At 35.4% G+C, this 26,343-nt stretch overlaps 1 protein-coding gene across 1 annotated transcript in view; it reads left to right on the top strand.

Annotated features, from left to right (window-relative positions):
- The window catches only part of LOC117337743 (protocadherin Fat 4-like), a 142,274-nt gene that overhangs the window by 85,213 nt on the left and 30,718 nt on the right, over positions 1–26,343 (top strand). Inside the window, exons 57-84 of the mRNA XM_033898885.1 lie at positions 5,409–5,605; positions 6,916–7,075; positions 7,312–7,408; positions 7,644–7,771; positions 8,433–8,560; positions 9,820–9,941; positions 10,313–10,548; positions 10,794–10,870; positions 11,733–11,817; positions 12,160–12,285; positions 12,642–12,703; positions 13,050–13,311; positions 14,106–14,318; positions 16,546–16,640; positions 16,889–17,051; positions 17,335–17,449; positions 17,648–17,769; positions 18,112–18,242; positions 18,476–18,654; positions 19,098–19,333; positions 22,050–22,227; positions 22,546–22,685; positions 22,999–24,333; positions 24,553–24,651; positions 24,860–25,000; positions 25,407–25,535; positions 25,671–25,787; positions 26,062–26,152. Of these exons, the coding sequence (XP_033754776.1) occupies positions 5,409–5,605; positions 6,916–7,075; positions 7,312–7,408; positions 7,644–7,771; positions 8,433–8,560; positions 9,820–9,941; positions 10,313–10,548; positions 10,794–10,870; positions 11,733–11,817; positions 12,160–12,285; positions 12,642–12,703; positions 13,050–13,311; positions 14,106–14,318; positions 16,546–16,640; positions 16,889–17,051; positions 17,335–17,449; positions 17,648–17,769; positions 18,112–18,242; positions 18,476–18,654; positions 19,098–19,333; positions 22,050–22,227; positions 22,546–22,685; positions 22,999–24,333; positions 24,553–24,651; positions 24,860–25,000; positions 25,407–25,535; positions 25,671–25,787; positions 26,062–26,152 (5,164 nt within the window). The remainder of the gene's footprint in view (positions 1–5,408; positions 5,606–6,915; positions 7,076–7,311; positions 7,409–7,643; positions 7,772–8,432; positions 8,561–9,819; positions 9,942–10,312; positions 10,549–10,793; positions 10,871–11,732; positions 11,818–12,159; positions 12,286–12,641; positions 12,704–13,049; positions 13,312–14,105; positions 14,319–16,545; positions 16,641–16,888; positions 17,052–17,334; positions 17,450–17,647; positions 17,770–18,111; positions 18,243–18,475; positions 18,655–19,097; positions 19,334–22,049; positions 22,228–22,545; positions 22,686–22,998; positions 24,334–24,552; positions 24,652–24,859; positions 25,001–25,406; positions 25,536–25,670; positions 25,788–26,061; positions 26,153–26,343) is intronic.

Genomic DNA, 26,343 nt, shown 5'->3' with positions numbered 1-26,343 from the left:
GCTTTTCGTAATATTGTACAAGGACATGGATGTTTGCAAAAATGGCACACATGTACATAATTGTATAGTTGTATCCAACTGTTTTGAAATTGCATGGGAACATGTACAGGTATATAAGTTGTGTATACATATTATTATTATCCACGTATGAGAGAATGTACATGTATACAAGTGTTAGTATAAATGCATTCAAATTTTTATTTAATTATTTTTTAACATATGCAAATTTCATGAATGAAGGAGTAAGTGTAAGTTTTCACATAATATACGTGTACGAAAATGGCACATATAATTGTATAGATGTATCCAACGGTTTTGAATTTGTTGCAAAATATTTGAAAATAGAAATACACTACGTAAAATGTAGGTGGATACGTGTGAATGCATTTGTATATGTATGTCACAAGCAATTACATATACGTATAGATGCAGGTGTAGTGCATATTAAGATAACATCATCTATATATTCAAAACATAAAAAAAAAGTGCACAAGTATACACAGAATGTATGCATCCGCATATGTATGCTTATGCATGTATGATATCAACCTAATATTCAAGTGTAAAGTACTTTATTACAAGTCATTGAAGTCAACTATGTATAATGTATTAGAAAGTAAAAGTGTAAAATGTTGGAAAAAAAAAAAAAAAAAAGTTGATGTACAGTATATGTATGGATGTGTATACAATTATCATTACAAAGTATGCAACTTACATGTGCTACATTATGAATACCTGTATATTAGGTATACAGATACCTGACTACTTTATACCTAAAAGCAAGTATAGAATGGGTAGTATATGTTTAGTGTATAGCTGTAAATATTATATAAAGATGTGTACATGTTCGTTTAAAGTACATGCATGTGTAAGTATCAATCTTTAACATAATAAGTCAAACGCAAAAAAAAAAAACAATTTACAAAAAAAAAAAAATAATCATGAATAATAATACCAAGCACCTACATTTCATAACATTGAATACACAGGGATTAAGAGATACATCAAAGAGAAATCGCCTGCTACAATATATAAAGAAACAAAAAGGACACCTTATTTTCTTGCAAGAAACACATTATACACCAGAATTATTTCCACTCCTAGAAAAAGAATTTAGTGGGAATATCTATCACAGTATTGGAAAAAGTGATAGCAGAGGGGTAGCAATTTACATTAGTAAAACTGTACAATACACATTAATTGATCAATACAAGTCAGAGGATGGAAGAATTTTAATCCTAGTTTTAAAAATAAATAACAATATATATACAATTACAAACATCTATGCACCAAATGACCCAACCAAACGTAATGCTTTCTTTAAAAAGATAAAAGAAAAGATCTCTGAAGTAAGTGTTGGTATTAATATTATTGGTGGTGATTTTAATGAAACTCTAGGACAAATAGATAGGAAATCACGAAAAAAGCAAGCTAAAAATAGAAAGCCTGTTTTTGGTCTGACAGATTTAATTAAGTCCTTTAAATTTATTGATATTTGGCGTATTAAGCATCCAAATATTATGCAGTTTAGCTGGAGGAGAAAAAATGGAAAAGAGGCAAGCAGGTTAGACTACTGGTTGATAACAAAAGATTTCTTAAATAGGGTAAAGTCATGTGACATTAGACCTGCGCAGATTCGCTCAACTGATCATTTAGCCATATCACTGAAATTGATAAATGTAGGTGAAAACAGAGGAAAAGGGAGCTGGAAATTAAATAACAGTATATTAAAAGACAAAAAGTACACTGTAAAAATAGAAGATGTGTTTGGAAAAGCAATAAGAGAATGTCTAAAGGCAAATTTAAATAAAAGACAAACATGGGATTATACCAAAATTCTTATCAGGGAAGCTACAATAAATTTCTGTAGAATAAAAAGTAATGAAAGAAAAGAAAATATTTTGTATCTGGAAGAAAAGCTTGTGCGTCTTTATGCAAAAAATGATAGTGTAGAAGAAGCAATAACTGAAGAACAGATTAAGATATTAGAAAAGGAAATAGAAGAATATTATGATTATAAAGCACAGGGAGAAAAAATTAGAGCAAGATGTCAGTATGTAGCTAATGGGGAGAGAAGCAATAAATATTTTCTAGGATTAGAAAAGCAAAGACAGGCTAAGAAAGTTATACATGAAGTTCTAGATAGAGACAATTTTTTAGTAACTGATGAGAAAAATCTTCTTGATGTGATACGGTTGTTCTATAAAGATTTATATACAAGTGAAAAACTAGATATAGAATCCATGAAGATTTATATAGAAAATACACATATTCAAAAAACTTTAAATGAAACAGAAAAAGAAATATGCGATGGCGTTCTAACAAAAACAGAATGTACACATGCTATCAAAAAAATGAAAAAAAATAAGAGCCCTGGCTTAGATGGACTAACTGTAGAATTTTATGAACATTTTTGGAATATGATTGGGGACACTGTTATAGATGCACTAAATGAAGGGTATAGTGAAGGTGAAATGTCAGAATCGCAAAAAATAGGTTTATTGTCATTAATTTATAAAAAAGGTGATGAAACTTCCTTACAAAACTGGCGACCTATCACTCTGTTAAATGTAGACTATAAAATTGCAGCATATGTTTTAGCACAAAGATTGAAAAAAATAATGCCAAAAATCATACACACGGACCAAAATGGATACATAAAAAACAGATTTATTGGATTTAATATTAGGCAAATACAGGATATAATAGACTATTCAGAGAACTTTCATATAGATAGTGCAGTTTTATTTTTGGATTTTAAAAAGGCTTTTGATACTGTGGAATGGGATTTTATGCTAGAGGCTTTAAAACATTTTGGATTCGGGGAATCTTTTGTATCTTGGGTAAGAACAATGTATTATGATATATATGGGTGTATATCTAATAATAATTGTATTTCTGATACTTACCAAATATCGCGCGGAATTAGGCAAGGCTGCCCGTTAAGCTGTCTTATCTTTGTAATAGCAGTTGAAATTATGGCAACTAGAATAAGGGAAAACAATATGATTAAAGGAGTTACAATTAAGGATAAAACGATGAAAATCTCCCAACTGGCCGACGATACAACTTTGTTCTTAAAATCAGATGAAATAAAAGAAGCAATTAAAGAAGTAGATTGTTTTGGTAAACATTCAGGACTTAAATTAAATAAAGACAAATCTGAAGGAATCTGGTTGGGTAAAAATAAAAACAAAAAAGATGGGTTTGGGATAAAGATGTCGAGAGAAAACATTAAGTCTCTTGGTGTGATATTTGGAGTTAAAAAAAAGGAAGTAGAGCAAATTAACTGGGAAAAAAACATAGACTCTATAAATTATCTAATCAAGAATTGGAAAAAAAGAAAACTCACTTTAATAGGAAAATGTACAATAATAAACGCACTAATAATACCTAAAATAACATACCTATCATTAGTGCAGCATGTTAGTACTGAACAAATAAAAGTTTTGGAAAAAATAGTATTTAAATATCTATGGAATGATAAACCAGATAAAATTAAACGAAGTGTAATGATAAATGAATATGAAGAAGGGGGGCTAAAAATAAGAGATATTGAAACACATGTAGAAATGCTAAGAGTCACATGGGTAAAGAGACTGTTTGATACAACACAAAAATATTCTAACTGGACCATAATACCTAAACTTTATTTTGATAAATTTGGTAAGGACCTGATGCTTTTTAGGATGAGAATACAATCATTAAGGAAAATAGATAATATAGAAAAAATCCCTTCCTTTTACAGAAATATCCTGGAGTCGTGGATAAAATTTAATGCCCGGGAGAGAAAAAATAAACCCAAACACATTCAAAATGAAATAATATGGGGAAATACTCACATTACCTGTGGTGGTAAATCAATCATATTAGAAAATTGGATAGAAAGTGGTATAATAAAAATGGAAGACTTATGTGATGAAACAGGAAAAATAAATGATGCCTATATTTATGCGAAACTAGTAATTAAAGGAAATTGGATTGCTGAAATAATGAAATTAAAAAAATCAATACCCAAAACATGGATTGAAGAAATGAATAAAACTGAAAGGAAAGAAACAAGTAAGGACGAAATTGAAAGATTAAGTGAGCATACAAATAAATTCATTTATAAAACCTTACTTAAAAGTAAAAAAGAAAATCCATATTTAGTAGAAAAGTGGAATAACAATATTCAATGCGAGAATAACAATATACAAGATTGTTTTGAATTTATATTCAAGAAATTGCCTGATAATGTCTTAAAAATTTTTAAATGGAAGCTGATACATAATATTATTCCAACTAGGAAAAATCTTAAAAGATGGCGGATTGAAAGTACAGATGTATGTCCATATTGTAATAAAGTTGATGACAACTTGCATTTTTTCATAGAATGCTCACATCTAGATGAGTTTTGGAATACTATAACAATGAATTTACATAAAATGGGAATATTTACAAAAATAAGAACACTAAAATGTATTGTCATTGGGTATCAACCAGGAAAAAAGAAGTTTCAACAGTTGAATTTTCTACTTGTACTAATAGGCTATAATATATATAAATCATTTTATGTCAGTGAAAAAAGAACAAAAACTGTAGATATTTACAATATGTTCATGGCAGACCTAAATTTCTACACGAAGTATTTTCATAAGGTCCTGGACCAATAGTTGTATGGTATGCCGACTTGGAACCTGGGCAGATCTTCGTCTTAATGCTCCAAATCCATTCTAAAAATAGATTAAATGAAAAAAATAACATGAACAAGATAAATTAGTTAAAATAATAACTCGACCTTCTTTTAATATAACGTTAAATCATTGTCATTTTTGCAGTTTGTTATAACTAATTAAAACACCTCATGGATGTTGTACGTTGTAATATTTGTTTCTCGATCTGGACCAAAACTGCGAGTCAGAATCACAGGTAGGCCTAGAACTAGTAAGAATCAGAAATAACTTAGTCTAAGTCTTTGGTAAAGCAGTATATGATAGAAATTAATCTCAATAATGTAAATTTAAATTCTGAACTGTTTACATAACTATGAATAAGACTTACTCGGTAATACTGTAAAGCGCAGTCTCCAAACAACCGCAGTCGATGACACGTGTTGTGGACAGACACACGTTATACACTCCTACACGTGGTAAACTCGGCAAGGAGCACTTGATTCGGAGTAAGCTCCCCTAACAAGGCTGCACAACACCATTTTAACATGTACGGAATAAACGGAATGAATGAATGAAGTATGGCGAATGCTAGCCCTCGTGTGTGAGGACATTTTTTGTATTTTGTTGGTGTCTTTGAAAATAAAATTTTTGAACCTAAAAAAAAAAAAAAAAAAAAAAAAAAAAAAAAAAAGATTTAGTAAGTTTTAGAGCTGTAAAATAGACTTGTAACACTGATGCTGCGTTCCGTTTCAGGCATATGACGAAGATGAAGATAGGAACAGCGACATCTATTACAGTATCGAACACACTAACAATTCCTTACTGACGATAGAGAATAGTGTGTTGAGATCTACGTCACCACTTACATACGGGGTGTACGAGGTGGAGATTATAGCGTACAACACTGAGCCGTACACACTAACAGAACTAAAGAACGGTACCCTGACGGTGTACATACATGTTAAGGTTTGTATATAATGTTCAGTTATATTTGTATAACATTGTATATCTAACGTAATGGAAATAAAACCAATCATCCATATAAAAAATGGAACTATTCGTAAATGTCCCTGTTACGTATATATTTCCAACTAATCGGCCAAATGATATTGGACAGTTTATCTAATTGAATGCTTTGTTTCGATATCAGGATATCAATGATTGCAGCCCGAAGTTTAATGACACGTCCTACGCATTTTCTTTACCTGAGGATTTTCAAGTTGGAAACATAGTTAATCAAAGGTACTATTTTATATATGTATCACATTCTCAAAACCTGTATGTTAATGTAAATTATATTTACAAAAAAAACTTAATCCATGTACATGTGTATGTAATAATGTTGTTAATTTGGTGTGATGTTTGTAATATGTAAATACGTCATATACATGTAATCCAAACTATATTTGTATTTTATATGCGAACCGTATTTGTTAATTTAAAATACCTGACATTACTAAAGTAAACGGATGTGATTATATAATAGTAACGATAATTACAATAATTATACAAAGTATCAAAAAAGTCTTACTTTATCGGTCATACAATGTATTAAAGACGTATCACCTATAGAGTTATATATATACTGTATATTTGTGTTGTATTTACTTTTTGCTTCATGTTATTCATTACAATCTTAATCGTTTTTATTTTTCCTTACCTTTTCGAACTTTTTACTCCTTATTTTGTCAATCATTTTCCGTTTTCTCTTTATTCTCGCAGTCGTTTTCGTTTATTCATGATTTTCTCATCCGTTTTTAATATGTTATGGCTTTGTATTATGTATGTTTCGGCTTTAGAATAATACAGGTTTATCTATAAAACGCTAATCAAGCTCAACACTTCCTACACTCTCAGCCAGTTTTGATGAAACCCGACACTTAGGTCACCCTACATTATTGTGCGTTTGAAATTGAGTGATGGTATAATCACTTTGGAGGGAATGAAATACGTAAATAAAATTACAATTAATGTTTTATTACTTGTCATTGTTTTTAAGAACGTATTAAAGGCACTAATACTACATGTAGTTCTATTCGCTATAACCATACCTTTCAAAACAAGATCAATATGTTCTAATGCTTTATTTGTTTAATGAGGATCACAAACAGGCCTAGGGCTACGAGAGATCAATATGCAGAGCTCACACTCATTAGATACATAGAATATCTGTTGCAATTAGTGATGACAGCAATATGAATCGGGAATATAAGACATTTCCCTTTGATACAAGTCTTACATTGTTTTATTGTCCGTTTAGTAACATACATGCACAAGACGATGACGAGACTCCCGAATATAACACTGTCACCTACTCTATAGCAAACGGAGTCAGCTATTTTGAGATCGATCCACATAACGCCGCACTACGACTCATCAAACCACTTAACTATGAGAAAGAACCACTCATCCATTTCCAGGTGGGTAAACTAACATTTACATATATGATGTGGTAAGGGTGTTAGTTGTTTACGGAACTCCGCTGAAACTTTTCGCTGTTCCCATTGTTCGTCTCTGCTTATATTGGTATTTGGATATGTTAAAACATTTTATCATGTTTGTTTTATTTACTTTTTGAATGCATCCTGCCATCATGAACAATTATGATAATTAAGTAAAATACTCGTTGTATACACATTCGTTTTGATTATTTCAGGTAACAGCGAGTGATGGAGACAGTACACACCAAGTCAGTGTCAACGTTAGTGTGACAGTGTCCGATGTTAACAACCACACCCCTATGTTTACGTCAGGTTTGTATTTCAACGAATATTTCAAGGCATTTGTACGATGATACTCTATTTGCTTACAATGTGTTTTGAAAAAGGTCCTTGCAATCACATTCGCGACTTCAATGTATATGATTTTTATGATAAAAAATCGACATTTTCGTTGTGGTAATATGAGTGCTTTATTCGTGTGAGTATACTACTCATTTGGTTTTTAACCATTCTGTATGGTTGTTTTGTATTTACCTTTTCTATGCAGCTCTATACAACTGTACAGTCAGCGAAAATGTTACCACTCCGATCACTTGCCATCCACCTATAAACGCTACCGATGGCGATGGTGGATATAACGGAACAATACGTTATTCCTTAGAAGGAGAAATGAAGGTATCACTTTATAATGTATTGGTTTATCAATAACTTTTCCATATAAAATATAAAACTGTTGGTCAACTTGAGTTAAATCACTGTTTAGGTGTCTGTTTTTGCCTAAATACTGATATAGAAACATATTAAGGATGATTGATAAGGTTAGGGCGATCAGGATGATCGGATGTTGATCCAATTCGGTATGAACGATATAACCACTGGTTAATTTTGCAAATGTTCAATGTGGACTATGTTTTGTTCCCTCGAGTTGTATAACCCTGGACATTTTTAAGTACCGGGCTTTTCTTTCGGACTGTTTTGGACCTAACCGAACGATTTTAAGTTAGCTTCAATTGAACTCTGTTGAAAAAAAAGCTAATGTTACTTTTGAAGAACCCCCTGCTGCTGATTCTTTAAGACAACTTTCTCACTTATTTTGGAATTTAATGCATCGATTTTTTCTTGTATTATACACACACAAAAATCATTGTCTCAGGTTTTACCATCTACGTCAAAAATGTGTTATAAATATAATGTGTGGCGTTGTTTATCCCTCAGGTATACCATAAAGTGATTCAAGAGTAATAATATGTAAGGATTTGTACTTTTCAACGATATATACAGTATATGTTCCACTGTATGTAATATGTATGATGATACTCTCTTTCTGATGTTTCAGGCCGTTTTCAAAATTAACAACAAAACCGGAATTATTCATCCCTCCTTGTCTCTGGACTATGATAAAGGCGTACGAACTTACGTACTGTCAGTATTGGCCACGGATAATGGCAGACCTAAAAGGACGGGGTATGTACATTATGTATGTTCATTAATCTAAACACTTTATACAAATGTTATGATGATGGAAATGATCTATTAGGACCAGGGAATATATATTTAAACAACTTGATGGTAGTTAAACATATATAGTTTGCTTGTTTGATTGGTGTATCGCCCGGTGAAAAAACAGGTAATAACCTGGTAGTAGGGAACAGCCAACCAATTGAAAAAATAGATCTTTGAAACATCCCCTGTGTAAAGAAAGTTGAGCCAGGGATAAAATGTCTGGCAGCAACTGATTGGCCAGTATGTTATGAAGTAAGAAAATAGATATGTAGCCTGATAGGTAACTATCCATAAGAAATGTTGATATACATTTTGTTAGTCCTATTGAATTTTCCCCCAAAAGTTCACGTAATATTAATTTACCTGTTAACATTTCAGATTTTTGAGAATTTTTACTGCGAATTTTCAAAATGGCTACCATGGAAAAAATTTTGTTTTGGATTACGTGTTATATGAGACCCTAAACTTTCGTTATAAACCATACTTGCCATATTGAATTCAAGAATTTTAATGATATACTCCAAAACGTTAACACTTAAGTCTACGGAAAAACAATTGGTTGGTTGGTCCATAGTACAACATATATGAGATCCATCGCATACCATTTAGAACAATACTTGCCCAAGGACACAACCACGACTGCAAAGACCGGCTTGTTTCTAAACTTCCAAAGAAAGACAAACCCACATGGGTTAACATCTAAATGGTGATTTAATCGACCATTAAATGACAGTACCTCATGACTACATTACAAAACTAAAATGCAGTATTAAACACAGTATAATCTGTTTGTATTCCCTTCTCTATATTTCTCCTTACAAAAATGTAAAATGTTTGAATAGAAGTTATTCTGGTGGACGGATGAAATGTCATAGAAATTAGTTTGTATGTTAACATGAATATTCCCATGTTCCCCTGATTTACTTTGATTTTAACAAAGTCGTGTTGTTTGAATGCAATTTTAACGACACCAATTTTAAATTGCAACAAAAAAGACATGAAATGACTTGAAACTGATACATTTGATATACATAAGAAATGTAAGAGGTACATCATCGGCGTAACGTATCATTCTAACGGGTTTTAAGATTTGCTTATCACTAAAGAACTATTTAAATGTGTATCTAGCTTCAAATTTATATCATCCTATTCGAAAACATTATAGCTCGGCTGTGGTTGAAATAACACTGGTAGACGAGAACGACAACCCTCCTGTAATACATGGCCCAAGTCAGTTCACCATTCCGGAGAATTCGCCTGTCAACACGCCATTGGGGAACCATATTCGCTACTGACGCGGATGTCAACGATATTTTGGAGTTTTCATTGAGTGATAATACAAGTAAGAGTTATGTGCAAATTAACATATCGTTAGAGTATGGATCAGATAGACACTTCTGATATTATTTAGTAATGCTAATGTCGACTACTTTAGCATATCACACGATTCACATTATACTACCAGCTATTCACGTTTAATTGTTGTCGACTGCTTTTAACATTTCACACGATTCACATTGTCAGATTTTCACATTGAATTGGTGTCGCCTGCTTTTAACATATCACACGATTCACATTATATTACCAGATTCTTACGTTAGTGTCAACTGCTTTTAGCATATCACACGATTTACATTATACATTATTAGATTTTCACGTTGAATTGGTGTCGACTGCTTTTAACATTTCGCATGATTCACATTACATTACCAGATTTCCATATCCAGAGTGACACTGGTGTACTTTTAACTGGGAAAAAGTTTGATTATGAAAAGACGACCGACCGACTTCTTCATGTGAATGTCACAGTCAGCGATGGTAACTACAGTACAGAGTTTCCTATTTCTGTGGCTGTAACTAACGTCAACGACGAGATCCCTATATTCGTTAATTCGTCCTTAACGCCAACAATATCAGAGGATATGGACAATCCGTCGTTCTACATCCAGGTATAAAATGAACAATGTAAAGTGTATGTTTCTGTGTCAATGTATACATAACGAGTCGTTACTTATTGACCAATGCATAACTACCTAGTTCCGTGAGATAGAGTGTCATACTCTTAAACGTAAAATTAAAAAGGGTCCAGTTTGGATGATAATTTAATCATTCTGAATTAGAAAAACAAAATCTACACGTTTCTAAAACTGACTTTTGCTTTGATGATAACTGGTATATGTTCTTATACATCCAGGCAACTGACGGTGACGTTGACGCAATACTGTTTTACAACATCTCCATTGATTCACGAATCAGTATCTCAAGCTCAAGGTATTTAAGTTTTAACTAATAATATATTGTACATTTCCTGCATAATACGTGTGGCCGTGTATTTTCTCGTCTATAATATCGTGTTCGTGTTTCTATCGCTTTGTTACAAACTCTGATCGAACTCGTTTAAATTTATGGACTGGTTTCTATGAAACGAGTTAGCCAATTTCTATAAAACTTGATTCATTTCATACATTTTCATTAAGTTTTGCATTTGAAAATTAATTTTCATTTCAACATTCTTGTCACGCCTGCGAAATCGCGCAGCGAGACATGAGTGTCAACGGTTCACCGCTCGGAAGACCACGAACCAGTTACAAAAATCGGTAACCGAATCGACAGTCAAACGATATTTCCAATGACCATTTAAAGCATGTCTATGATTTTATTGATATCTATATAATTGATTGTCCAGTGTTTGTACGCAGAATGCGGCTTTCTGATTGGTTGAGGTTTTTTTCATACCTCTATGAAAAAATACGAAAATGGTGCGAAATATGTGACGTCACTATACGGCCATTGACATTGCGTATTGAATTGTGTATTGTATACCCCAATGAAACTTTAAAAAATGACATCAATGCTTAAAAAATATTTATCAGGCTATACTTCGTAATTCCAAGTGGGTTGGTTTATCTTCATTTTATTGATACATATATATATATATATTATCATTCAATAATTTTGGAATTCTGTCATAGATAATATATTCCGAAAACAAAAAGAGTCTTTAAAGGATACATGCAATATTACGAAAACAAAGAGAGGCTCTAAAATGATACATGCAATGTTAATGACATTGACAATTTTACGCACTGTAAGTGGCGTTAATGGATCGTAACTTAATGCATTATTTTTTTAGTGGACTGGTTACGATTGATGGACATGTCAATTCAAGCAACAACGATGGAATGAAATTCGACGTCAGTGTATCTGACGGCAAACATGTTAGTATTCCATCATCTTTGACGTCAGTGATGAACAAGTGAATGCGTTAGCTCCTATATATCTATCTACATTTGGTAATAAATGAGACAACGGGCTACGTACTTCAGCATGATCAACCTATAGGTATAGATCGGGTTTTTGTCAAAATCACGTTTCTCATATATATCATCTCTCTTTTGTGTTTTGGGTCAGAAATACAAATGCGATGTTTTCTTTAAAACTGTCCATAGATTGATTGGGTTAGTAAGATAAAGTAATGCTAGCGAATATCATGATGTTTTATAACGATTCAGCGGAAGTGGAGAAACTATCTTTATATCTCACAATTGCGGTTATAATAGTTGACGACAGCTGCCGTGAAAATACACGTGACTGATGTTAATGACAACGCTCCTAGGTTTGAGAATTCCACATACATATTCGATGTCAACGAAGAAGAGGACAACGCCATAGTCGGCACCGTCAAAGTAAGTTATATGTATATTTCTGTTGACAACTACCTTCCGGATTTCCAAACGTATTGCCCTAGAATCACTGACAGGTCATGGAAGGACACAACCCATATATTGCGCAGCTTTATTAAGTCCTTGTTGATGGGTAAAATACATGTAAACATTAAATATATGACTAAATTGATGTTTCAATTGATTTAGTTTTATCTAATTTTAACACTGAAATCAGAAAATTGTGAACTTGTAAGAAACACAAAGAATGACAATAAACGATAGTTTGTTGCCTGTATTACTTTTTTGAAAGGCATAAGCAATATATTATGATACATTATATTTACACGTTTTTTTGATATGATGTATATTTGCTACAGGCCAGTGATGCCGATATTGATCCGATAAACAAGTACATGTTTTACATGATCCCCACATTGTGGTAAGTTACATACAATACAATTGATCGTTAAACATGAGTTAGTCCAATGTATCAAATATGGGAAGATATTCGATTAATGTCTTCCCAACAATAACATTTTTAGATAATACATGGCTCAGAGGATTCAAATAAGTAAGAAATAAGTTGAACACAATTTGAAGAAGTCCCACAACGAAGGTAGACATATTGGGAGTAGTTTGTAAGCTTCATATTTAATGTAGATTGATTAATTATGAACAAGTTGTTGTTTGTGTTTTAATCAAGCTTTATTTCTAATGTGTTAAACACATTAATGTGTTCTAAAATACATGATACATCCATTCGGAGCATGTGTTGATGTTGACAGGTCATCTAACTTTACAATAAACACCACGAGTGGTGTTATCCGAACGACCGGAGTCCTGGACAGGGAGAATCCCTCTGTGAGGGAGGACCAACTTGACATAATTATCATGGTGATGGACAAAGGATTACCACCCCTTACTGGTACCGCACTCGTTGTTGTAAACATAAACGACGTGAATGACCACCGACCAAAATTTGTTCAAAAATTTGTGTCCTACACCATCCCCGAGGGAAAGTGTCCATCCCCGCTTCACAACCTCACGGTTAGTTTAATGTCAGACCAACATATTTACATTAATCCCTTCTTCATCTTAGTAAACTCTGAATGCGTTAGCCTGAGAGGGCTTGGAAATTAGCGTAAACGCAGTGAAACAAGGCTCAGCGGAGTAATACGCGCGGAAATCGGTAACATAATCATGACGTCGTCTCTTTGTGACGTTACCGGAACGTCAACTAGACGATGCCATTTTTGAATGACTGATCAACGCAATTTTAGCGTTTTCTCCTGTTACCTGATGGTCTCTGTACAAAAAACTAATGCCAAATGAGTATTTTGTCAAAAGCTAAACTGACGTTTGTTGAAATGAGTGAATATTTAACTTCGCCACGAGATAAGCTACATGTTACAGAAATGGCTGAATTGGACAGTTCGCATATAACCAGGATCCCTGAAAATGGGAACATTAAATTAAGATTGCGTTTACGGTGGTATGAACGCAATGGGATACAGACATATACTTTATTATACCGTAAACGCAATAAAAACACCATTCAATATATATTTAATGTTCCAATTTTCAGTTATCCTGATTTCTATGATGTTAAATTGTACCACTCATTTGAATATATCCGCTATGTTCATAACAATGCGAAAAATCGGATGCTTTATTTCTTAAAGCTGGCGTTTCATGTTACCACAAGAAAAAAGATATGGTACACAAGACCTTTGAAACTGTTCTGTCTAGTTAATCCCTATTACTGTCAACCAAAGTTGTATTGTTTAAATTTTATGAGCAATGTATGACCATATTATATAGTTGGTGTAAACTGTTTTCAGATTATCGATGAGGATGAAGGGGTAAACCAGCGAACACAATTCCAAATAATAAACGGAAATAATAGTTTCTACATTAATAACGACTCCATGGAATGTCAGAACATGTCTGTCGCAGCGGGGATCTACACCATAAGAATAAGGGCTACTAACCTTAAGCATGTCAAAGGGGAATCTTCAAACAGCGATATACAGACTCTCAGTCTTCATGTCCAGGTCAGTGATTCAATAATTAAATGTTGTCATTAGTCCCCTACCGAATAAACCGGGAGTGATGAGGGTATAAGTTTACCTCCTTCGTCTGTCCCCCTGTCTGTCTGTCTGTCTGTCTGTCTGTCTGTCAATCCATCCGTATTTCCGTCTGTCAACTCATTTTTTCACACTTTTTTCTTCTTAGCCATGCATCAAGGCATCTTCATTAAAGCTAGTATGTAACTTCAGTATGAGTAGCAACAGATCAAGTTTTAGATTCGGGATTTAGGGTCTAGGTCAAGGTCACTGCTACAGTTTTTAGCAGGAGGCAATAGGGGCAAAGTGTTGCTTTAATAATATCCAGCATGCTTGCTTGCAATGTGTTAGTAATGTATAACTTATGGCTGAGGTACTATGCATAATTATAATTGTGCTGGACTGAAATTGTTTGAGGTGACTTATATATAGATGCCATGCTGATTAAACCATGATTTCTTCTTACAAGTAAAATAGGTTTGAGGAATAGTTATACCTGAGTCTATACCTTGAAAATGTTCTATAAATATATGTTTACGTATAACACGGTTTACCTCTATTGATGTTTGTAAAGAATGCTACACAGAAAAGCCGAATGGAATCACGTGTGTGTGAATTGTAATGTTAGTGCACTGGTTTAGTTATTTACAAAACAGAGTGCAGACACTGAATGTTCGTATAAAAGATTTAGCGATGTGAAATTTCTTTAAAAATGTAAAGTCTGATAATATTTTCCAACAGTGATTTTTACAGCTATACTCGCTGTTAATACGAGAACGTGACATGTACATTCAGTATTATGCATACTAAATTTATTATGTATCTTTTTGTATCATTAATGATGATAACATTCATATCCTGAGTAGAGTTGCAATTTATTTCAATCTGTTGGTCATTCGTATCATCCATTCTCGCTTATCAGATTCACAAGATAATGTGTGTTTCTGATAAAGCAGGGAATAGAGTATTACGACTGATGTGCTTCCTTAAAAGAAAAGGATGTTAAAGTTCTCAATGGTTATATAGAACTTCATAGTTTACATATACAATGTACGTGTAGAAATATATGATGAAGTCACAGTACATGCAACTTAAATTTAAAAATGAAACTGAAATATTTCGTAATTGTTAAGAAAGTTGACCGTGTTGTGAAACAGTGTGAACGCGAGTATAGGTTGAACAACACTAATGAACAATACTGGACACGCACTTCCAGTGAATATTCATACGATGACGTTAAAACTCCTGTGGAACATGTGATTATATGGATGTACACCATACGATGACGTTAGAACTCCTGTGGAACATGTGATTATATGGATGTACAACATAGGATGACGTTAGAACTCATGTGGAACATGTGATTATATGGATGTACAGCATAGGATGACGTTAAAACTCCTGTGGAACATGTGATTATATGGATGTACACCATACGATGACGTTAGAACTCCTGTGGAACATGTGATTATATGGATGTACAACATAGAATGACGTTAACACTCCTGTGGAACATGTGATTATATGGATGTACACCATACGATGACGTTAGAACTCATGTGGAACATGTGATTATATGGATGTACAACATAGGATGACATTAAAACTCCCGTGGAACATGTGATTATATGGATGTACACCATAGGATGACGTTAACACTCCTGTGGAACATGTGATTATATGGATGTACACCATACGATGACGTTAGAACTCCTGTGGAACATGTGATTATATGGATGTACACCATAGGATGACGTTAACACTCCTGTGGAACATGTGATTATATGGATGTACAACATACGATGACGTTAAAACTCCTATGGAACATGTGATTATATGGATGTACACCATAGGATGACGTTAGAACTCATGTGGAACATGTGATTATATGGATGTACAACATAGGATGACGTTAACACTGCTGTGGAACATGTGATTATATGGATGTACAACATAGGATGACGTTAACACTCCTGTGGAACATGTGATTATGTGGATGTACACCATACGATGACGTTAGAAATCCTGTGGAACATGTGATTATATGGATGTACATTAGATACCAATGCAACAATACTATTGTATACAGTATATTACATATAACAACTGGACAACTTTATGTTTAAAAAATATTTTTGTTTGATATAACTACCATCTGCTATGACTTCCAATTACGAGTTTTGTACTACTTCTGTATTCCGTATCATATTTGCAGGATGTAAATGATAACGACCCTATATTCGATCATGACGTGTATTCGCTGGATTTGCAGGAAAACCAAACTGTGGGAGAACTGTTTTTCACCCCCGGGTAATAACACTTTTTCTAGATATATATGGTTTATAATGAATGTAACAAAATATGGCTCTATTCATCTATTTACAATCTACATTGTTTCCATGAATGATCATTTTGTACAATTAGTCTATATGTTGTAAGTATAATATAAAAAAAATTACTTGCATTCTCTTGAGTGTGAAATATTACATTAATATTACTTTTGAATAATAGCTTTTACTTTGTCCCAGATGAGACTTACCTGTCACATTGTCTTTTAGCATAAATGCTACGGATGCTGACACCAGTACGAAATACAACACGGTAACTTATGCAGTAGTCCAAGGAAATGGAAGCTCGTATTTCGACATAGATCCATATACGGGTAGGCTGTGGCTGAAAACTCCACTGGACTATGAACAGGAACAGTCTCTTACACTAACTGTGAGTAGAATAACCTACAACACAGGTTTTATTAACATGAGCTGGGGACGAGGGGGATAACAATCCAATAAAAACAGTACGTGGTGATCAGAATATTGAGCTTTTGAATGAATAAACCTTCATCCAAATTGTTTTGTATGACTTATACTATATTTGTAAATATATATGTATAATTTTTTATACTATCGCATGAAACCACATGTAAATCATTAAGACTAAATCACATAATATCGTGTTTGTTTGTTATTATATTGATATATTGTAAGCTTTTTATTCAACATAGATATCTGCAACCGATGGCCATGTCAACATACATGATAACACACAACACAGTGCTACTGCCAGTGTCAATGTATATGTACAGAATATCAACGACAACAAGCCAATATTTACCACAGGTTAATACATAATACTATTAAACTGTATGCACAAAAATGTACATGCTAGCACAGTTCGCTACGTGACGTGATGGTCATTTCGCAGATTTTCGCGAACCACTTCTTTAAAACCAGTCAATAAAGGCAAGAAATTTTGGGTTAAAAGCAATTTACATTAAAAAGTTGGTATTTCTATAACGATTCTATTCTCTATCACAGGTTTAACGAAGTGTTCGGCATTAGAAAACGTGACTGGTGAATTGAACTGTACAGTGAAAGCTACTGACGACGATAATGGTGATATGGGGATCCTGACTTATTCATTAGTCAACCATTCCCAGGTAATAGTTGTGTTATATATCTGTATTCCGATATATCGTGACATTAGTTAACTGACAGTTTTAGAGTATTATCACACCAAAACACGAGGACAAATGACAAACTCGACACACAACGCGATCTGATTAGGAATAATTCCTAATTTTGTGTCTCCCCGTGTCTGCAGTATATAAAAAAAATGAGTGCAGATCTTACTTTACTTTTTTTACGATTTTACACTTTTTAATGCTGGAGTGATGGAGGTTTTGTTGTTCTATATGGTCCATCGTTACTTGATCCATCGTAATGTACTGATTATATCTTAGTTTGACATGCATTTATGCAAACATACATTTATGTTCTAGATATTTGATGTGAACTCAAAAACTGGCAATATCTTTGTGAAAAACTCAACACACCTCGACTATGACCATGGTGTGCAACATTTCGATATCCAGGTGTTGGCGACAGATGGAGGTTTCCCAAAACTCAAAGGGTGAATGAAAATACGAAGAGTAGAGTAAAAACGACAACTGTGTTGTAGTATTTTCAATTTCTTTTGCGAAATTTAGTCCCAATGGTTTTCTGTTAGGGTTTATAAGATATAAAAGAATGAAATGTTAAAATTAGATGAAACAATATTTATGATTTTATTCGCATTTGCCCTTTAATGAATCATGTATGTTGGATATAAACCTGATAACTTTATAGATGCATATATGTTTTTAGATCTACTGTCGTGTCCATTGACGTAGTGAATGCCAATGATGAAATTCCTGTATTCACGAATCAGACGTACGTGTTTGTAATACCGGAGGCAGAACAGAGAACATATTATATAGGACAGGTATCGGCTACCGACCAGGATAAAGATAGCATTCTCACATATTCACTGGCGAATTCCACAGGTAAATGCAAATTACCTGACAATAAGAAAATTGATTTCGAGTGAACAATAATAGATCCGATCTTCACTCCCTTTCTTTCTCCACGACATGATAAATTAATGATAATTTATAATTACAGAGGTAGTGAAAGTGGTAAACATACTGAAACAATATCAAAATCGTACTGGTACAATATATATGTTGTACTGATACAATATAACAAACATTTAGGTCGTGTTGCTTGTACTAGTACAATGTAAGAAACAATGGTGCAGTGTGGTTTGTACTGATACAATGTAAGCATCACTAGTGCCGTGTGGTTTGTACTGATACAATGTAACAAACACTCTTGCCGTATTTATATTGTATAGAGGTACAATGTTGTACCATTTATTTGTGTTTATTTTTATGTGATACATAAGGTTGAAATAAAAAATGTATTCTTATTTATTTTCGACTTTCAGTAATGCATATTGATAACAAGACTGGCGATGTATTCACATTCGTTATGCTTGATTACGAAGACCAGGCACAGCGTGTGTTAAGTAATAAAGTTATAGCTTGGGATGGTACCAACAGTGTGACGGCTACTGTCACTGTTAGTGTAATCAACGTGAACGACAATAACCCTCAATTTAACAAGTCTACCTACATAACGCACGTCAGGGAGAACACGGCAGCGGGTCAGCTTGTTACCAAGGTACTGCAGTAAAACTTTAATTTGAAAACATAATTATGTAAAACGTAGTTTGGATTGTAGAATTGAAACATGATAGCTTGTTTTATGTCTTTAGTACGATCTGTCAGAATAAGGATTGATGAAAAAAGATACTTGTATGTATTCAAAATAGGAGGACACATGAGAATAGATTTTAGGTAATGAAATATTTTACCAGCAAACAAGCTAAAATGACTATATTAGCCAGGGCGCCAGAGGGGACACACATACATTTGAATACTATAGCGCTATTACAGGTCCTCGTTGCATTTGTGGGTGAAGTGAAACAGTGATGTTGTATAGTGTGAAGCTGTTTCGTTGGTTTCTGTGAGATTATGTCGTTGTGTACCATGCAGCTGTGTGGTTGCATACTATGAAACTGTGTCGTTTGATACTGTGAAGCCTGTGTCGTATACTGTGAAGCTGTGTCGTATACTGTGAAGCTGTGTCGTATACTGTGAAGCTGTGTCGTATACTGTGAAGCTGTGTCGTATACTGTGAAGCTGTGTCGTATACTGTGAAGATGTGTCGTAAACTGTGAAGATGTGTCGTATACTGTTTAGCTGTGTCGTATACTGTGAAGCTGTGTCGTATACTGTGAAGATGTGTCGTTGTATACTGTGAAACTGTGTCGTATTCTGTGAAGATGTGTCGTATAATAAGAAGTTGTGTCGTTGTATACTGTGCAACTGTGTCGTATTCTGTGAAGCTGTGTCGTTTTATCCTGTGAAGCTGTGTTGTATACTGTGAGACTGTGTCGGGGTATACTGTGAGACTGTGTCGGGGTATAGTGTGAGACTGTGTCGGGGTATACTGTGAGACTGTGTCGGGGTATACTGTGAGACTGTGTCGGGGTATACTGTGAGACTGTGTCAGGGTATACTGTGAGACTGTGTCGGGGTATACTGTGAGACTGTGTCGTCGTATACTGTGAGACTGTGTCGGGGTATAGTGTGAGACTGTGTCGGGGTATAGTGTGAGACTGTGTCGGGGTATACTGTGAGACTGTGTCGGGGTATACTGTGAGTCTGTGTCGTCGTATACTGTGAGACTGTGTCGGGGTATAGTGTGAGACTGTGTCGGGGTATACTGTGAGACTGTGTCGGGGTATAGTGTGAGACTGTGTCGGGGTATAGTGTGAGACTGTGTCGGGGTATAGTGTGAGACTGTGTCGGGGTATACTGTGAGTCTGTGTCGTCGTATACTGTGAGACTGTGTCGGGGTATAGTGTGAGACTGTGTCGGGGTATAGTGTGAGACTGTGTCGGGGTATAGTGTGAGACTGTGTCGTCGTATACTGTGAGACTGTGTCGGGGTATAGTGTGAGACTGTGTCGGGGTATACTGTGAGACTGTTTCGGGGTATACTGTGAGACTGTGTCGGGGTATAGTGTGAGACTGTGTCGTCGTATACTGTGAGACTGTGTCGGGGTATAGTGTGAGACTGTGTCGGGGTATACTGTGAGACTGTGTCGGGGTATACTGTGAGACTTTGTCGGGGTATAGTGTGAGACTGTGTCGGGGTATACTGTGAGACTGTGTCGGGGTATACTGTGAGACTGTGTCGGGGTATAGTGTGAGACTGTGTCGGGGTATACTGTGAGACTGTGTCGGGGTATACTGTGAGACTGTGTCGGGGTATAGTGTGAGACTGTGTCGGGGTATACTGTGAGACTGTGTCGGGGTATACTGTGAGACTGTGTCGGGGTATACTGTGAGACTGTGTCGGGGTATAGTGTGAGACTGTGTCGGGGTATACTGTGAGACTGTGTCGGGGTATACTGTGAGACTGTGTCGGGGTATACTGTGAGACTGTGTCGGGGTATAGTGTGAGACTGTGTCGGGGTATAGTGTGAGACTGTGTCGGGGTATACTGTGAGTCTGTGTCGTCGTATACTGTGAGACTGTGTCGGGGTATAGTGTGAGACTGTGTTGGGGTATAGTGTGAGACTGTGTCGGGGTATAGTGTGAGACTGTGTCGGGGTATAGTGTGAGACTGTTTCGGGGTATACTGTGAGACTGCCGTCGTATACTGTGAGACTGTGTCGTCGTATACTGTGAGACTGTGTCGGGGTATACTGTGAGACTGTGTCGGGGTATAGTGTGAGACTGTGTCGGGGTATACTGTGAGACTGTGTCGGGGTATAGTGTGAGACTGTGTCGGGGTATAGTGTGAGACTGTGTCGGGGTATACTGTGAGACTGTGTCGGGGTATAGTGTGAGACTGTGTCGGGGTATACTGTGAGACTGTCGGGGTATACTGTGAGACTGTGTCGTCATATACTGTGAGACTGTGTCGGGGTATACTGTGAGACTGTGTCGGGGTATAGTGTGAGACTGTGTCGGGGTATACTGTGAGACTGTGTCGGGGTATAGTGTGAGACTGTGTCGGGGTATAGTGTGAGACTGTGTCGGGGTATACTGTGAGACTGTGTCGGGGTATAGTGTGAGACTGTGTCGGGGTATACTGTGAGACTGTCGGGGTATACTGTGAGACTGTGTCGGGGTATAGTGTGAGACTGTGTCGTCGTATACTGTGAGACTGTGTCAGGGTATACTGTGAGACTGTGTCGGGGTATAGTGTGAGACTGTGTCAGGGTATACTGTCATGCTGTGTCGTATAATGTGATGCTCTACAAAACTGTTGCATTGTATATTTGAACTATAATAGTGCTATTGTTTTTTACGTATATTCATCAGGTTCAAGCTTTTGACGAAGATAATATGAACAATCTTCAGTACAGTATAGAAGGTGGCGATGACAAATGTGGAACATTTGATATCGACATCGCATCTGGGGAGATATCCGTCATCAATAAAACATGTCTCGATTATGAGAGACAGCAGGAGTACATATTAGTCGTTGAGGTGACTGACGGTTAGTAGATATGCAGATATCTGAGGCCAAATTATTGTTAGTAGACTAAATAAACCCCTATGCAACATATACAGCAGAATATTACTCTTGCTAAATCAGTTCAGCTTTACTTAACCCTTGAAATATCAGGACAGCTGAAGTTTATTTGCACTATACCTCAGTAATATAAAAACACCTATATCAAATGGTATACTACAATGAGGATAGATGAATATAATCTATGAACTATTAAGCAGCTGTACTAAAAATGAGTAATATCCACGCATGCAACCTAATCATCGTGGTTAAATCATGCTTAATATTATGTTGTTGTACTAGGAGGAACTCCGCCCAGATCGAACCAGACCATTATCGAAGTCATTGTGCTAGATGAGGATGACGTGGCTCCTAAGTTTTTATCGAATACAATGTATGGAACTGTAAAAGAAAATGCACCAATCGGAACATCCATACTCCAGGTTAAAATGATATTATAAGTCATATACAGATGGAACATACTGAAGCTTCGAGTTTTAGTGATACGTTATCTGGACTAGTATATTTTTGTATTTATACTGATCTCCCTCCCCTTAACTGAATGATACAAACCGAATACAGCTTCTTTGATATTTAACACTTTGTATGGGTTTCAACATGCCGTTTCCACTATTCATTTCAATGTTTTCTATAATAGTGGTTATGTTACTATATCCTATAATTATGTATAGCTACTCTGACCAGCAACTCAATGAGATTAACTATTATTCATGACTTGTACGCTTTGTGTTCCAGATTTTTGTGATAGATCCCGATACTCCTTTTGAAAACGTGACACTATCGGTCAACAATACGAGATTCATCTTTGATAATCGGACACTGTGTACCAATTCCTCACTTAACGCAGAAGATATACAATCATATGACTTGGATATTTCCGTTTCTGATGGCGTAACTAACCATATCCGATCACAACTGATCACTGTCAATGTGAGTGACATCAATGATAATTACCCAACGTTCAACAGCACTTCATACGATGACGTCATCTCCCAGAATGCCAAAAACGGAAGTCATGTATTGACGATAGGGGCCACTGACCGTGATATATCGAACTCGGGATTTACATTTTACATGTCGGGTGGTGAGGGCAACTTTGTGATCGATAGTCAAACTGGCGTTGTGACGACTGAAATCGACGAGCATGTCCATTTGTGTGTAAACTGCACATACACGATTGACGTACATGTAGTAGACTACGGAGAACCCCCAAAATCGAATTCCACTCGGATGGTTATCCGTATAGACACCGCCAATCACAATGCGCCAATGTTTGAAAATGCACCGTACATAGTGAATGTGACAGAACACCAGAATTTAAGATACAGTATTATGAATGTGTCTGCGACGGACGCCGATTGTGTAAGTCCTGGGCCGTGTGGACCCGCTGGTTCCGTGGAATACTCTATTCTGTCTGGAAGTCACGGACGTTTTACTATCAACCAAACAACTGGATACATTTACGTCAATGGGTCGTTAGACTACACAAAAGCAACATCTTATGATTTACACATTGAGGCGAGAGACCAAGCTGATGATTACAAAACAACAGAAACAACTGTTCGTGTTGATGTCATCGACGTAAACGAGAGACCACATTTCGTCAAAAATGTTACCAGTGTGTGTAGTGTTGAGGATGTGGAAGCTGGGGATTTAGTAGGAATAGTAACGGCGAGTGATCCTGACCACACCAGTCCTTTCCTTTTCGACAAGCTCACATACAGTCTGGTCAATGATAAAAACAAGTTTCATGTAAACGCAACGACAGGCAAGATATATGCATCACAAAATGTGACAGCTAGTGTCATTCAAAACGTCGTACTTCAGTTTGTCGTTACAGACCACGGTGGCTTGAATGATACCACCACTCTCCGTTTATCCACTGGAACAAAGGGGAAACCTGTGTTTGATAAATCTTCGAGCTATATCCATGTTCAGATACCTGAAAACACAACCGTTCCAGTAGAGATAGCAGATGTCAACACCACAACAGAAGCAGCAGGAACGATATCATACCACCTGACTCACCAAGGCTCCCATACGCAGGGTTTCCGTATAAACAATGCGACTGTATGTATACAATGAAGTACATCAAATAGTCATCCACAGTTATACTTATATGGTATACAGTTAAACTCCGATGTTGCAATATTTGTCCAAATGTAATAATATCGTAGCAAATATAATATCGACGAAATATGAATGTTTATTCTAGTGTGAACTATTCGAATTGGAGATATATTGGTGGCTGGAATATGCACATCTAATCACTGCCATTATACATTACAGGGAGTGATCGAGGCGACAAAATCATTGGACCGCGAAACAGAATCCAAGATCATACTCACCGTAACGGCCGCCAACAGTGAAGGAGTTTGCTCCTCCTTGGTAAGTCCACCCATAGAGTGATATATTTGATATTTATATATAATTTACATTATGTACCATCATCGGTTCCCTATTAGATACCTAGAGCAATTCGGTATAAATTCATATTTCGTATATTTATCCGTTATAAACTAAGTACTAACAGTTACCAACCATCGTTAATATATTGTCGTTCGTACATTGAATGAGGAGGTCACTATATGTACAGGTTGATATAGAGGTACTAGATGTGAATGACCAGCCACCAGTGTTCAAGGCCAGACATACTTCAGTGTCCTTGCCGGAATCGACGCCTGTTGGAACATGCATCCGAAACGTATCGGTTGTCGACAGGGATATCAACCCAAAGGTACAGTGGGTAACCCTCTACTACTCTGATAGCATTAGCATACAAAACGCTGACCCTAACCTACTGCAAAATGCGCAATGCATCATTGATAATATTTTATTACTATTCCGTTCCCGTTTGCAGTAAACTGTATTAATATTTTTGCAAGTGCCTATTTTTTTATTTGCAGTAAAATGCTAAATACAAAATGCTATAATGTATATCTACATGTATAAAGCGTTCAATCCATCTAATTATAACTAACTTTAAAATTGAACCATGGATGATATTCATTTTTAGTTCAGAAAACAGCCTTTTTCTAAAAATCTCACTGGAACTAAATCAGCAGTAGTCATTATTTTGATCAAATGAAGTACTATATATGCCAAGCATCGCAACTTGTAGTTTGTATTTCTATCAACTGCAGCTAACATTTGAGATACTTACTGACAACATCACGTCTTTCGGAATTAAGAATGACAATGGATCGCTTTCTGCCTGTGTTTTCATTGTCTCTTCTCTGGACTTTGAAACGGCCACGAACTACAATTTACTGGTAAGTTTATTCAATTAAATTCAGTTAAACTGATTATGAGAAATGGTCGAAATCTACAGGTTGAAAATAAACTAAACTAAATAAAAGGCATGATTCTGTTTTCTGATTAGAAAAGAGCTATATCTTATCTTACAGCTACAAGTCACTGATGGGAAATTTAACGACACCATGAGCTTAGCTGTTGTGGTGCAAGACGTAAACGACAATGCTCCTGTATTCGCAAATCAAACATACCACACCTCAATAACAGAGGTAACGCACCCGTGTAATTTGTATTTTCGTTATATCAAGAGTTTTCGAAAAATTATGTTTCCGTAATATAAATTCCATATCAATTGCGAAATTGCGAGAGTTGTTTAAGCAAGCTTAACAAAAAATACATTAATCTTAAGTTAAAGAAACATTCTTTCAAAGTTTTTCAAAACTAATTAAAATAAATCATTTAGGAAAAGTCTTCATGTTGAAATACAAATAATTGGTTATACAAATGTATCACATATGTACATCAAAAGGTATTTCTATTCAGGACACCTCTGTCGGCTCCAGCTTCTATCAACTTCGTGCCATCGATGCAGATCACTTGGATGACGGAAAGCTCCAGTATATCCTTATCAATGGTCTGATATAATAAAACATACGTCATACTTCTCTTAATTTGTCGTCATCTTTAGTGTGTGACTCGGTTATATCATCTGTAACTCGGTTACATTAACTGTGACTCGGTTACATAAACCTGTGACTCGGTTGCATTAACTGTGACTCGGCTACATTAACTGTAAATCGGTTACATTACTGTACATTTACTGTA

The sequence above is a fragment of the Pecten maximus genome, chromosome 1 (genome assembly GCF_902652985.1).
Source record: "Pecten maximus chromosome 1, xPecMax1.1, whole genome shotgun sequence".
Taxonomy (NCBI): domain Eukaryota; kingdom Metazoa; phylum Mollusca; class Bivalvia; order Pectinida; family Pectinidae; genus Pecten; species Pecten maximus.
The sequence above is the reverse complement of the archived record's forward strand: the minus strand, read 5'-3'. Positions and strand labels throughout refer to the sequence as shown.